The sequence below is a fragment of the Scyliorhinus torazame genome, chromosome 3 (assembly GCF_047496885.1).
Source record: "Scyliorhinus torazame isolate Kashiwa2021f chromosome 3, sScyTor2.1, whole genome shotgun sequence".
In the NCBI taxonomy this organism is placed as follows: Eukaryota; Metazoa; Chordata; class Chondrichthyes; order Carcharhiniformes; family Scyliorhinidae; genus Scyliorhinus; species Scyliorhinus torazame.
Window position 1 is genome coordinate 109,057,224 of NC_092709.1, and position 15,439 is coordinate 109,072,662.

The following is a 15,439-nucleotide window of genomic DNA, read 5'->3' on the forward strand; positions in this document are numbered from 1 at the left end:
CTCACTGCTCTCTCTGAGGCTCAGTGCTCTCTCTGAGGCTCGGTGCTCTGTCGGAGGCTCAGTGCTCTCTCTGAGGCTCAGTGTTCTGTCTGAGGCTCGGTTTTCTCTCTGAGGCTCAGTGTTCTGTCGGAGGCTCAGTGTTCTGTCTGAGGCTCAGTGCTCTGTCGGAGGCTCGGTGCTCTCTCTGAGGCTCAGTGCGCGGTCTGAGGCTCAGTGTTCTCTCTGAGGCTGAATGCTCTCTCTGAGGCTCAGTGCTCTGTCGGAGGCTCAGTGCTCTGTCGGAGGCTCAGTGCTCTCTCTGAGGCTCAGTGCTCTCTCTGAGGCCCAGTGCTCTCTCTGAGGCTCAGTGCTCTCTCTGAGGCTCAGTGTTCTGTCTGAGGCTCAGTGCTCTCTCTGAGGCTCAGTGTTCTGTCTGAGGCTCAGTGTTCTCTCTGAGGCTCAGTGCTCTGTCGGAGGCTCAGTGCTCTGTCGGAGGCTCAGTGCTCTCTCGGAGGCTCAGTGCTCTCTCTGAGGCCCAGTGCTCTGTCGGAGGCTCAGTGCTCTGTCGGAGGCTCAGTGCTCTCTCGGAGGCTCAGTGCTCTCTCTGAGGCTCAGTGCTCCGTCGGAGGCTCAGTGCTCTGTCGGAGGCTCAGTGCTCTCTCTGAGGCTCAGTGTTCTCTATGAGGCTCAGTGCTCTGTCGGAGGCTCTGTCAGAGGCTCTGTCGGAGGCTCAGTGCTCTGTCAGAGGCTCTGTCAGAGGCTCAGTGCTCTGTCAGAGGCTCTGTCAGAGGGTCTGTCGGAGGCTCAGTGCTCTGTCAGAGGCTCAGTGCTCTGTCGGAGGCTCTGTCAGAGGCTCAGTGCTCTGTCAGAGGCTCAGTGCTCTGTCGGAGGCTCTGTAGGAGGCTCAGTTCTCTGTCAGAGGCTCTGTCAGAGGGTCAGTGCTCTGTCAGAGGCTCTGTCAGAGGCTCAGTGCTCTGTCAGAGGCTCAGTGCTCTGTCGGAGGCTCTGTCGGAGGCTCAGTGCTCTGTCGGAGGCTCTGTCAGAGGCTCTGTCGGAGGCTCAGTGCTCTGCCAGAGGCTGAGTGCTCTGTCGGAGGCTCTGTCGGAGGCTCAGTGCTCTGTCGGAGGCTCTGTCAGAGGCTCTGTCGGAGGCTCAGTGCTCTGCCAGAGGCTCAGTGCTCTGTCGGAGCCTCTGTCGGATGCTCAGTGCTCTGTCAGAGGCTCTGTCAGAGGCTCAGTGCTCTGTCAGAGGCTCAGTGCTCTGTCGGAGGCTCTGTCGGAGGCTCAGTGCTCTGTCAGAGGCTCAGTGCTCTGTCGGAGGCTCAGTGCTCTGTCGGGGGCTCGGTGTTCTCCCGCAGCAGCTGCTTGTGGGCAAGATCACAGTGGACCCCAGAGCGTAGCCGATCCCTGATTAACTCATCGGTAAGGGTGTCAAACGCACATTTTCTCTGAGATTTTCAAGGTGCCCATATATGATTGAATCGATTCATCAGAACTTTGGTTTGTACAGTTAAACGCATGCCTGTCGAGTATTGTATTCTTCACGGGCAAGCAAATGTTTTCAAACTTATTAAAGATTTTTTCTCCTCCATTTGAAAGACAAACAATTAAAATTTCACTGTAAGCTTGTACCTATTTTGATTAGTCCAATAATCTGGCACCGCAGTGGATGCACCACCCCTTTTCAAACTTGGCTCAGTTGTCCGCATTGTTCTCATCGAACACGAGTGGGTCAATGCATCTAAGGCCTTGTGCCATACTGCCAACTCCTGACATCATGTAGAAATGCAGGGTTTCAATGACGGGCGACCCAAGGACTTCTAACAACATTAGTTTATCCAGTACTCTGAGCAGCTCGTACATGCTGTATCTCTGCCCGCACTCCAGGGAGAAGCACTGCGCTTCTGTCGTGTGACCCCTTCAATTAGCCGCGTCATCACATGGCCACTCGGTCTACAGATTGCACAACAATTGCCCAGGGCATACAATTGCACAGGATATTCAAACTTCCTTTGGACCATTTCCCGGCACTGGGAACCATCTGAAAATGCCATTTAAATTACAAACTTATGATAGTTCTGACTGTCCTACAGTATTAGTTACTTCCATCAACTCCATAGAATCCCTACAGTACAAAATCTGCACTGACCCGCCGAAAGAATGCTCTACCTAGGCCCACTCCCCCGCCCTATCCCCATAACACTGCGCATTGATCATGGTCAGTTCACCTAATCTGTACATTTTTGCACTGTGGGAGGAAACAGGAGCACCCAGAGGAAACCCACAGAGACACGGGGAGAATATGCACATTCCACACAGTCACCCAAGGCCGGAATCGAACCCTGGTCCCTGGTGCTGTGAGACAGCAGTGCTAACTACTGTGCCAGCATGCCGCCTTTCTGGTTTATGGCTAACCATTGTACTCACCTCCTCGCCTCCGCACCATCCAAACCGCACCCCTCCCCCCGCCCCCACTCCCCAGCAAACTTTTGTGCTGACTGTCCCTTTAGGGGCAACACAGCAGAAGCAGGTCACTTGGCATTGACGGACTGTGAGTGCATAGTCACCTGTTGGGCTGGAGGCCTCCCTTAGGCAGAAGACATGTAGAAGATTTGTGGCTGCTGGCCTCCGTACAGCTTTTCTTATTCATAAATACCTTTCGTGTTTCTAAAGCATTTGAGAGCGTGCATCATTACAAGTTTCTTCAGTATTTTCTGCTTTATTTCAGATCTCCATCATCTGCAGCATATTTCCTCTTTGACAAGCCATGAAGGAAGTAAGTCTATAAGATAAGATTGGGATACGATTGGGAGGATGTGGGGTAGCATTAGGCCAGGGAAGGGTTTTGGTCGGGATGAGGGGGGTGGGGTCATGTTGGTTCAAGCCCGAAGGTTGGTCTGGTTGGGTTGACCCTGAGGGAGGGGTGGATTCAGGTCGAGTTAGATCTGAGTGGAGGGTATTCTGGGATGTTGAGGAGGAAACCTTTTGGGTATCACAGATGTTCTACATCATGAAACTAAACGCCTGGCAATTGCAGATCTACTGGCATATCAGAACCTCATAATCCATGGAATCAAGGCAGATCAACCTCAGGGGGCTGTTTAGCACAGGGCTAAATTGCTGGCTTTGAAAGCAGACCAAGGCAGGCCAGCAGCACGGTTCAATTCACGTACCAGCCTCCCCGAACAGGCGCCGGAATGTGGCGACTAGGGGCTTTTCACAGTAACTTCATTTGAAGCCTACTTGTGACAATAAGCGATTTTCATTTCATTTTTCATTTCATGTCAGTGAGGGTTGAGGGGAATATTGGTAGGGGTTTGAGGGGGTGGAGGAGTTCTCGGGGTGGTGGGTGGATTCATATAGAATCATAGAATCATTGAATTTACAGTGCAGAAGTAGGCCATTCGGCCCATCAATTCTGCACTGGCCATTAAGCACCCCACTTAAGCCCACACCACCACCCTATTCCCGTAACGCAGGAACCCTACCTAACCTTTTTGGTCACTAAGGGCAATTTATCATGGCGAATCCATCTAACCTGCACATCTTTAGACTGTGGGAGGAAACAGAAGCCCCAAAGGAAACCCACGCAGACATGGGGAGGATGTGCAGACTCCGCACAGACAGTGAACCAAGCCGGGAATCAAACCTGGGACCCTGGAGCTGCGAAGCAACTGTGCTAACCACTGTGCTACCGTGCTGCCCCTACCGTGAGTTCTCGGGATGGACTGAGACGCGTGGTGAGGAAGGAGTGAGGGTGGTAATGGGGGTGATGGGGAAGTTTGTGGGGGAAGTCCCATGGAGGGGTGGGGGAATCCGTGCTGGTCAGTATTATGGTTACCTAGAAGCTAGAAGTGGGTTTAATTCTTCTATCTTTTTCTGGATAACTACTGCTGGAGGACAGTCGAAACCACCTGAAGCTTGCGATTTAAATCACATTTTCAGATGGTTCCCAGGGCAGGGCAATTGTCCAAAGGAAATTTGAACTTCCCGGGCAATTACTGCGCAATTCACACCTGGAAAAATCCAAGGAAATCTTTGAGTTTCCCCCAGATACATTTCCCTGGTGCTCAAAGGTCACAGCCTTTTAGTTTCGTCTGATGTTCATTAAATAGCAAGTGCCGGCATTCTCCAGTATGTATCATGAAAATCACTCCATAGAAGCATGTATTTTAAAGTAGTGACAGTTGTCATATGCCTTTCAGAGACAGCTGCATTACATCACTAGAAGGGAAATGTGCTATAAGATTCAGTTATAGTTTCACTTTTGCTTTGAGCAGGGCACAACCCACAGCTCTGATATCTTCAAGTCTTATATCTATGTATAACTGTTCTTATGTGCCTCGTCTTAATAAATGAACCCACAACCTGTCCACTCAATCCCGTATGAGCAATTGGTGCCCATATCATTATGGTAACTCAACATGGTGATCAGTGGTGGAAAGACCAATGGCAGCAATATTAATTACAGGTATGACCCGGTGAACAGCCTTACATCATGCTGCATGCATCAGCAGACCCTTGACATTTTGGTCAGACCAAGTCGCAACTTGGAGAGTGCTGAAGCACAGTTGGTGACTGCGAAGAAACGCTTTGAAGACAGAGTGCCAAGAGAGTGCTCAAATAAAGCAGATGGATCAGACATAGTGCAATTGTAGAACATAGGCTGTCAGTTCAGTGAGTGGGACAGTGTGCCAAGAGGACTAGTGCCAGTTAGCTTAATCAGCAAAGGTGAATGACCAGGGCATGGGTGGGATTGATAGTGAGTAAGGGAGGGTCTACCAAAAACAAGTCATAAAAACTGGGCCAGAGAATGTTGCGATTATAACGGGTGGCTTGTGGCGTTACTGAACAGATAGTTGAAGCAAAGACACCATTACCCTGTAGTGCGAGATATCCGACCATATCTTGTATTTGCAGGCAGAGCTTTAGAAAAACATTCAAAAGAGGCGACAGCGACACTCATTCCAGGCAGAACCGAAGAAGCAAGGTCAAAGATGTTGTCAGAATGTCCACAAATTCCCATATTTGAATTGGGATGCAGCTGACATACTATCCAACTTCAAAATGTTTATGCAGCATACAGAGCGAGGCGGCGGAATTCTCCATGTCTGAAACTAGTGTTAATGCCGATGCAGAATTTGTGGAGTTCCCCGACAGGAAAACTGGTGCCGCACCTGGACCGATTCCGGTACTGTTAAGGGGCTAGGGTCTAATGAGAAACGGTGCCGGATTCGCCGGTTTCGCGATTGACACTCAGGAGGCTGACAAGCTACACCCGCAGAGACACATTTCACTCCCCACACACACCATCCCAGTCAACAACATGGCAGCAAGACACGCAGCCCCACATTTGGCAGATGCCGAGCTGGAGACCCTTCTTAATGCCATGGAGGAGAGGAGGGTGACCCTGTACCCTGGCCCAGGAAGGAGGCTGTCAGCCGGTGCTGTTAGTCGCGCCTGGGCGCAGGTGGCAGAGGCGGTCAGCACCGTGGGCAATGTAGTCCGGACTGGCCAGCAGTGCAGAAAAAGTTAGAAGAATTTAATCCACTTCCATTAAATCCATAGAATCCCTACCGTGCAGTAGGCGGCCATTCAACACTTCAAATCTGCACTGACCCTCTGAAAGAACACTCTACCTCGGCCCACTCCCCTGCCCTATGGGTCTGGTTTAGCACAATGAGCTAAACAGCTGGCTTGTAATGCACAACAAGGCCAGCAGCACGGTTCAATTCCCGTACCGGCCTCCCCGAACAGGCGCCAGATGTGGCTACTAGGAGCTTTTCACAGTAACTTCATTGAAGCCTACTTATGACACTAAGCGATTATTGTTATGATTATTATTATCCCCGTTACGCTACTCATTGACCATGGTCAGTCCACCTAATCTGTACATTTTTGGACTGTGCGAAGAAACCGGAGCACACAGAGGAAACTGTAGCCACCTGAGTTGGCCACTCCCCGACTTAAAATGGAGATCCGCAAAGAATTCAGGGGAATTCAGTCAAGTCAGGAAAAACTAGCAGGTGCAAAGTTTCCTGTGTATTAGAACTTGCAGAAACCCAGACAGCACTGAAACTAGCAACCATCCGCATATTAATGAGCGATCCCCAGGAACAATTGGAAACATTTAAGGTGAATAAGGCTAAGCCAGACTCCTCGGCGCCAGCAGGAGCCAAGACAAAGGAAGGCCAACGGACACTCAGGAACCACCCAACAATCAGGGCACGGCTCCAGTATTGGAGCAATCGATCCAAGTGATCGGAAGCTAGTCCAATCACTTGGAACCAGATACTGGGTCCACCCCGAACGGCGCGAAGCCCCTGGGGACTATAAGATAGAGTCCCGAAGTTCAATTCGTCCTTCTTGGCAGGGTCACTCAGCAGCTCGAAACAACCCTTAACAGTGACCTGCCTAGCTGCCGCATCAACCAAGTAAGTCTCCAGTCAACGCACGCTACGAGATAGGCGCTCCTAGCTACCAGTCCATACCAGCTTTGAATCCAGCAGACTCAGAATTGAACGAAAGGCCATTTGTTCCCCTGACCTGGTGGGCCAGTTCCAAAGCTAAGTATAGGCCTTTTAGTGTTAGAGATAGTCTAGTCAGTAGAGTTTTATGCATGAGTAGTGATTGACTGTGTATAATAAATGTGTTTTGATTTGAATCTTACTAATTGGTGTATTGAGTTATTGATCAGCACTTGAACTTGAACTTCGTGGCGGTATCATAAAGATACCTGGCGACTCTAGAGCAAAGGTTATAGAAACAGAGCAAATTAATTAAAGACACAATGAGCAACAAATTAAGAGCCAACCAAAGTTAGCAACATTTACTGGCGACATCTGATGGGACCCGATTTAGAAGTGGCCTCACCACTCTGGGAGAACCCAAAATTTGAATTGAGAATTCAATTGGGAACAGAAAAACCACATGTGTTCAAGCAGTTCTGATCAATCCTTATAATTCGGAAGCGTGTTAATGCATGCGTAACTAACAAGGCTATAAGGTAAAACTGATAGATTTTTGTTGCGAAAAACTGTCGGGAGTTTGTATTAGAACATAGAACATAGAAAAATACAGCACAGAACAGGCCCTTCGGGCCACGATGTTGTGCCGAACCTTTGTCCTAGATTAATCATAGATTATCATTGAATTTACAGTGCAGAAGGAGGCCATTCGGCCCATTGAGTCTGCACCGGCTCTTGGAAAGAGCACCCTACCCAAAGTCAACACCTCCACCCAACACTAAGGGCAATTTTGGACACTAAGGGCAATTTATCATGGCCAATCCACCTAACCTGCACATCTTTGGACTGTGGGGGGAAACCGGAGCACACAGAGGAAACCCACACAGCCACGGGGAGGATGTGCAGACAGTGACCCAAGCCGGAATCGAACCTGGGACCCTGGAGCTGTGAAGCAATTGTGCTATCCACAATGCCACCGTGCTGCCCTTAAGAACAAATAAATCTACACTATATCATTTTACCGTAATCCATGTACCTATCCAATAGCTGCTTGAAGGTCCCTAATGTTTCCGACTCAACTACTTCCACAGGCAGTGCATTCCATGCCCCCACTACTCTCTGGGTAAAGAACCTACCTCTGACATCCCCCCTATATCTTCCACCTTTCACCTTAAATTTATGTCCCCTTGTAATGGTTTGTTCCACCCAGGGAAAAGTTCTCTGACTGTCTCCTCTATCTATTCCCCTGATCATCTTATAAACCTCTATCAAGTCGCCCCTCATCCTTCTCCATTCTAATGAGAAAAGGCCTAGCACCCTCAACCTTTCCTCGTAAGACCTACTCTCCATTCCAGGCAACATTCCGCAAAGTAGCGAACGCCATACCTGTGTTTACAGCACCGCCTTAGTATCCCTCGTTCCAAATTTTAAAAGAGAGCATTCAGATAGGAAAAAAGGCAATGGAGCGCCTTATGAACCCCCAGGAATTTGAGGTCGCAGCGACCAGTAGAGTAGGACAGTGTCCCATTTGGGAAGAAGAGATCAGGAAATATCTCAAAGGGAAAGGATGGCCCCTTTGGAGTGAATTCTGTGATAATGAGGAAACAGGACCCGAACGTATAGGACATACTTGGTGGGAGAACCTGTCAGAGATCCATTAGAAGAGCTTGGGAAAAGCTCACAAGCCGATGGCAATCGTGTCCTGTCTGGCACAATTGCGAGGCACAGAGGAGGTCGTTCGGACGCTCCGCAAAGAGATAGAAGAGAGACATCGAATGAGCAAGGTCGATGTTAGTGAGATCGAGAGAGAGAATATAGATTTGAGAAGGAAGTTGGCAGCAAAGGACGGAGAGGTGGATGATGCCAAGTGGGCATACCAGTCTTGTCTAGCGCAGCTGAGCAGCTTCCAAACCCAATACGATAAGGCCTATCAGGACACGCAACGTGCAGTCCTGGTAAGAGAAGAGACAGAGAAACAGGTAGAGGCATTGCAAAGGCAGTGCAGCGATCTAAAAGCAGCGTTAAGAGCACTCCACCACCACGGAGCACAGACAAAGCTCAGTGGATCATGCAAAATGCCAGAAGCAGATTGTGGAACTGCAGTCTTTGCTTTCAGTGCAAAATAGGCTTCAAAGCACCTTTGGATCCCAATTAAATGAAGAAGACTGCCCTGATTAGCAAGAACTAAACAAAACCGCGCATAGATATGTACAGGGAACATGTGTGGGAGGAAAGCCCCAAAGGAGAAAAGCACCCCAACCCCCCATAGAGCAGATAGATCAGGCACCCATGAATCCAGTAACTACCCACCGCACAGTCACAATGGAAGGAGACGCGGAATTCCTTTACACCACCCCCTTAACCGTGACCCAATTACGGGACGCGTGCGAAAAGATCACACCGTTCCTCCCCACCTCAGACCCCCACCACTTCTTTGCTAGAGTGAAGCAGCAGGCAACCATGTACGGCCTGGATGAGCGTGAGCAAGTGAAGCTCACAGTTTTAATCTTAGACCCTTCTGTTGTAGCAGCCCTTCCCGACCCACAGAATGTAGGAGTTGGCACCCTTGCAGAGATACACACGGCGATCCTAGACGCGATCGGTTATAACAGAGGTGACCCAGTAGAAGGCCTGAATAAGTGCAGGCAGAAGAAAACAGAGCACCCCACAGCGTTTGCTGGACGCCTGTGGATCCATTTTACAGCCTTTTCGGAAACTTAGACCGCGCCCATTTGTCCCCAGACAACATGGCCAAATGGACCCGCATCTCCCATGCCACAGAGGCAGAACAAAAAGCTTGTATCAATTATGACCCCACGGAAGAAGCGCACAACGAAAAGTCGGTCTTAAAAAGGTTGTCCCGCTCTTGGGAGCAATCTGTCCACAACAAACCCGCGATTAGAAAACCCGAAGAACAGCAGGCAGAGGCAGACATCCAAGCAGTTAAAGCGCACCAGAACCCCGCATGGGTGAACGAAGGCATGAACAGCCCTCCACAGAAACCACAGGAGTGTTGCAACTGTGGACAATTAGGTCACTTTGCACGAGAGTGCAATGCCCCATGAAAGCCACAGAGAGCCCAGCAGGCAGGCACCCTGAATAACAGGACAAAGCCCATACATAGTGTAAGCACCCGTTCAGACCAGACAGACATGAACGGAACTGACTGACAGTGTTCGGGCTTCCCCACTTGGGTCTGCGACACCCTTTGGGATAGGTTCGGCCGACCAGTCGTTGCAGCGAAAATATGGGGACAGCCCATCGAATTTCTCTGGGACACAGGAGGGTCCCGCACCACAATTAATTCCTCCACCATGTTCCAAAAAGACACGTGGCCCACTGCAGCCACAATCACCCTCAGCGGCTTCACAGGCCACTCACAACAGGGACACATCACAGCCCCTGTACCCATTCAAATTGGCAACATTACAACAAAACACCCCCTAGTTTTGGTCGATTTGGACCACACAGCAGAACACATTTTGGGCATTGATTTCATGAACCCCACAACCTTTCATTTGACCCAGTAAATCAATGTGTCTGGAAAATGACAAAGTCAGCAAGAACCCCCGCAATGCTCACAGTAGGTGAGTATGCTAATAAGATTAGTGCAGTCGGCGATTTTTGATTTGACTCGACCACGATTAGTGCAGACAAACAGGTTAGGGCAGTTCTTCAGAAAAACAGGACCGCATTTGCAAGTCATAAACATGACTGTGGCAGGATGGTTGGTTCAGTTCAAATAACAGGACCTGACCCTAGACCCCGGAAGCAATATGGATTTCCCCAAGAGGCAGAGGGAGAAATCTCAAAAGTTATCGATAGCTTATTAGAACAAGGCGTACTTAGATCAGTAGCCTCTACTAATAATGCCCCGATTTGGCCAGTGAAAAGGCCCAATGGATCATGGCGACTGACCATCGATTATCGGGAACTCAACAAAGTCACCCCCGCAGCAGCCCCCACGGTAGCCACAAGTCCCGAGACCATGCTCAAACAGGGACTCAACTCACGATATTTTTCAGTTTTGGACATCAGTAACGGATTCTGGTCCATTCTATTGGCAAAGGCGTGCCAGTACAAATTTTGCCTTCACTTTTAAAAGTCAGCAGTACACGTGGACATGCCTTCCACAAGGATTCTACAACTCCCCCTCCATTTTCCACCGACAGCTGGCCAATAGTTTATCAAAATGTCCTCACCCCGAATGTCTGGTCCAGAATGTAGACGACCTAGTACTGCAGACAGACACCAAGGCAGAGCACATCGCGCTTCTGTCCGAAATCCTGGAACTCCTACAGCAAATTGGATGCAAAGTGAACTCCAAGAAAGTCCAGAGTTTTAGATCCAGAGTTTTAGATCCTGTGGAGCAGGGTTTTTCGGCCTGTGAAAGGCACCTGCTCGCAGTTTTCTGGGCAGTTCAATACATTTCATATATCACCGGACTAAACCCCATCACAATCCTCACGGAACACACCCCCACACAACTTTTACTAGACGGACGACTTAAGGACGGTAGAGTAAGCCAGATCAGAGCAGCCAGATGGACCCTTCTTTTGCAGGGACGGGACATCACTGTTAAAAGGACCAAGACCCACACTTTCCTAGCCGACAACCTTCAGTACCCAGGCACCCCCCCATGAATGTGAAATCATCTCACCGCACCACAACACAGGCCCCTGTATCGCGAAAACACCCCCCAAAAAGCTAGGTAGTTCACCCCAGAGCCCCCAGCACACAGACACGTGCGCACCTTTGAGAATATATGTGGATGGTTCTGCCACTATATTAAACGGGAGGCGCATTACAGAATGCGGCATCTATGTTGCGCCCTAGAAGAAATCTCCTTAAAACTGCCAGGACACTTAGGCGCAGAGGCGGCAGAACTCGCAGCCATTGCATACATTGTAGATCACCCAGATTCCTTCCCCGGCCCAGCAGACATATACTCGGACAGCCTCTATGTCTGTAACAGCCTCACAGAGTTCCTACCCCTGTGGAAAGCAAGAGGATTTGTTTCCGCGGACGGAAAACCCCTCCCTTCAACCCCATTGCTCCGGCACATTTTTGACAAAGCACAGGACAGGATTTTTGGCATTATTAAAGTCCGAAATCACCACCGTTCCTCCCCACCTGGAAATGTAAAAGCCGACACACTGGCTAAAGCAAGTTCCAGACATGGACATTTTTGGAACCCCCCGAAAGCGCCCAGTGAATGCAGTTCAGGTCTCACAGACAAATATCGAGGATTTAGTGCAGGCCCAGAAGCAAGATAGTAATCTCAGGGATACTTTAAAAGGAAAATTCCAGCCCCATACGATAGATTTAAAAATGCATTGACCACACATGACGGTGTGGTCCTAAAATACACCCTTTATGTGGTTCCTGAACAGGACAGGAATCAGCTTATTTGTTTGTTCCATGATAATCATGGGCATCAGGGAATTGACCCCACTACAGCCCACCTCAGGCAGCTCTGTTGGTGGCCGAATTTAAAGGAAGACATCTCGCACTATGTTGAAAATTGCCTTATCTGTGCCCAAAACAATCCGGACAGATATGTGAAGAAAGTTCAGCTTAGCCACACCCGCCCCGTTAATGGCCCCTGGACTAACCTCCAGATTGATTTTATAGGACCATTGCCCCCGAGCAGGAATGGTCACAAGTATGTGTTAGTTGTGATAGACACGTTTATGAAATGGGTAGAAGCATTCCCATCTAGAACAAACACGGCAAAGACTACCGCTAAGATTTTAACTCACCACATCTTTACGAGATGGGGACTCCCCCGTAGCATCGAATCCGACCAAGGTTCCCATTTTACAGAACGTGTCATGAAGAACATCCTCACGATATTTGGCATTACCCAAAAATTCCACATCGCATACCACCCCCAGTCAAGTGGTATCGTGGAGGGAATGAATCGGACCCTAAAGGCAACCCTCATAAAAATGGTCCAACAAAACAGCACCACTTGGGATTCAGTCCTCCCTTTTGCACTAATGTTTTTGCGTAACACTGTTTCGACATCCACAGGATGCACCTCACACACTCTCATGACCGGACGCCCCATGAATGGCACAGAATTTTTATTAGGACTTGACTTGACCAGCCCCGAAGTGACGGCCCTCACACACGAGAACGCAGTAAAACAATTAATAGAGAATGTAAAAACGGCTCAGCTAGCAGCCGCAGTAAAATTAGGCACCAGGAAGAAACAGAGCAAGGCCTGTTTTGACAAAACAGTACATGCAACTGAGTTTGAAGTAGGACAGCAGGTCATGCCCTCCATTTACAACCCCAGCACGTTCCTGTCATCTAAATATTCGGGTCCGTACTCCGTTGCGGACAATGTAAGCCCCTCCGTTTATAAGATTAGGTACCCCAGTGGGAAGACCGCGTGGTTTCATATTAACCAGCTCAAGGCATATGGCTCGCAGTCTGACCACGGACATGACGTAATGCTCGACGCAACAGAACACACCCCGCCCACAGCCAACGTATCCCCACCCTCCCCCAACATGCCCACCCCATCCACAGACTAGACCTCGACTCCACCCCCGAACCCTAGACTCCGCCGTGGAACGCCCACAGACAGCAGAAGCAGCGACAGCGACTGTGACACAGGCAATAGCCACAGCACGCCTCCCTACTATCCCCATGCAACAGGACCCACACCCAGCGAATCTGATCATGATTCGAGTGATCCCTTCCTGATCACATTGCTTAACAAACCTCACCAAAGACCACTGCCCTACGATGACTACCCCGACTCCGTCCCCACAGAATTAGACACAACTATTTGGATCCATGACAATTCTCCGAAACGACGAGATGGACCCTAAGTCACACCATGCAGCTTTAGCAACCCTCATCCACGCAAGAGCATGGCATCCGGGAGAAGATGATTACATTGAGTCTGACTCCCAAAACGAGAACCCCTTTGCGACCCTGTTCGCAAATGATAACTGAGGTGTCCTGATGATGTTTTAAAAAGGAACCGCTTGGGAGAAACGGTGTCCTTTCTGATGGAACCTGCAGCATGTTTGTTCAATGTTTGTTCGTTAATGTTATCGTTAAGTGTAGTTTGTCCCAGACAACAGTTCAGAGGAACTAGTCTGTCGACAGAAAATTGTTAGAGGATCTAGTTTGTCCCAGACAACAGCTCAGAGGAACTAGTCTGTCGGCAGACAACAATCATAACTGCTCTCCTGATTCGAAGGTAAACACGAGAGGCAGCCCCCACGATGACCACATTCTTACCCGTTCGGTTGCTCAGGCAGTGGAGAAACGGCATTGGTCTCCGCCCTGCCTGAGGACCCCCCCTCTGGTCAGCTACGCTCGGGTAGAGCACACACGGCATTGGTCGCCATCCTACCCAGGGATTACATCCAAATCTTACCCGGCGCGGCCCATACGCACCCCATTTTGGCTCGATTACAGTATTTTCTTAGATGTCTTGTCCAAATATTTGGTTTAAAACACAAAAAAAATGAGGGAGTCGCACATGGTGACCAATTATAATGGGAAATTGGCACTAAAAGACAGACATTCTAACGTACAAGATATTAAACAAGATAGTAACGGAAACTATGCTTGATTTACAGAATTCCTGAAGATTCAGGAAGAGAGAAGAGACAAAAAGGAAGAGAAGAGAAGAAAGAAGAGAACAATGAAGACATCATACGTGTTTTTCGTCATCATTGTAATTTGTGTTCGGTTACGCGCGAATGCGAACCCCTTGACCCCAACCCCCCTCGACTGTCAATGATTCACATTCCCATAGCACCCAGTGCCCAGTGGCAAGTAACAACACACCACCATGGTGTGATAAGTTTATAACGTGGTACTCCCTGTCATACGTAATTGAATCCCCTTTAGTATTAACGACATTCTGCAGCATCGTGCAGACTATCCGCATGAGAAAATGGCGAAGGAGAGCCTACCGCTCTCGCACCCCTGTATACAGGATGAGATCCCTTATTTTCGGTTTTCACCAGGCTCCCGAACCCCTTGATTAACAATAAAGGACATTTGTTCAACGTCATTTTGTGAATAAAGACAACTGAGAGATTGTACAACTCTGAGCTTGACCGCCAAGCCAGAGGGAAATGTGAATGCTGCTCTTATTTTTGTATTGTTAGGAAGTTAGTATGATTGGATGTTTAAGTGAGTGTAGTTTATCGAAGATAGTTAGAGGTACCGTTTTTTTTCATATGTTGTACTGCATGTCCCTGTTGTGACATAGCGCCACTTAGAATTGTGAGTTAAAAATTTCTTACATAGTCATGGTCAGTGTAGAGGCCATGGAAGAGTGCTCGCTGGGTCAGGAAGTGAAGACGACGCAGTTATGTGATCTTTCAGGCTTCGCGTTAGGGATCACAAGGAGGGTGTGTAGCCACCTGAGTTGGCCACTTCCCGACTTAAAATGGAGATCCGCAAAGAATGCAGGGAAATTCAGTCAAACCAGGAAAAACTAGCAGGTGCAACGTTTCCTGTGTATTAGAACTTGCAGAAACTCAGACAGCACTGAAACTAGCAACCATCCGCATTTTAATGAGCGATCCCTGGGAACAATTGGAAACATTTAAGGTGAATAAGGCCAAGCCAGACTCCTCGGCACCAGCAGGAGCCAAGACAAAGGAAGGCCAACGGACACTCAGGAACCACCCAGCGATCAGGAAACGGCTCCAGTATTGGATAAATCGATCCAAGTGATCAGAACCTAGTCCAATCACTTGGAACCAGATACGGGGTCCGCCCCGAACGGCACGAAACCCCTGGGGACTATAAAGTAGAGTCCCCAAGTTCAATTCATCCTTCTTGGCAGGGTCACTCAGCAGCTCGAAACAATCCTTGACAGTGACCTGCCTAGCTGCCGCATCAACCAAGTAAGTCTCCAGTCAATGCACGCTACGAGATAGGTGCTCCTAGCTACCAGTCCATACCAGCTTTGAATCCTGCAGACTCAGAATCGAACGAAAGGCCATTTGT

The 15,439-nt window shown here is 49.1% G+C and overlaps 1 protein-coding gene across 4 annotated transcripts in view; it reads left to right on the top strand.

The window, feature by feature from the left end:
- ttc29 (tetratricopeptide repeat domain 29) overlaps positions 1-15,439 on the top strand; it is an 830,052-nt gene that overhangs the window by 663,817 nt on the left and 150,796 nt on the right. For all 4 annotated transcript variants that reach the window (XM_072496097.1, XM_072496099.1, XM_072496098.1 and 1 more), the window contains exon 12: positions 2,707-2,754. In XM_072496097.1, the coding sequence (XP_072352198.1) occupies positions 2,707-2,754 (48 nt within the window). The remainder of the gene's footprint in view (positions 1-2,706; positions 2,755-15,439) is intronic.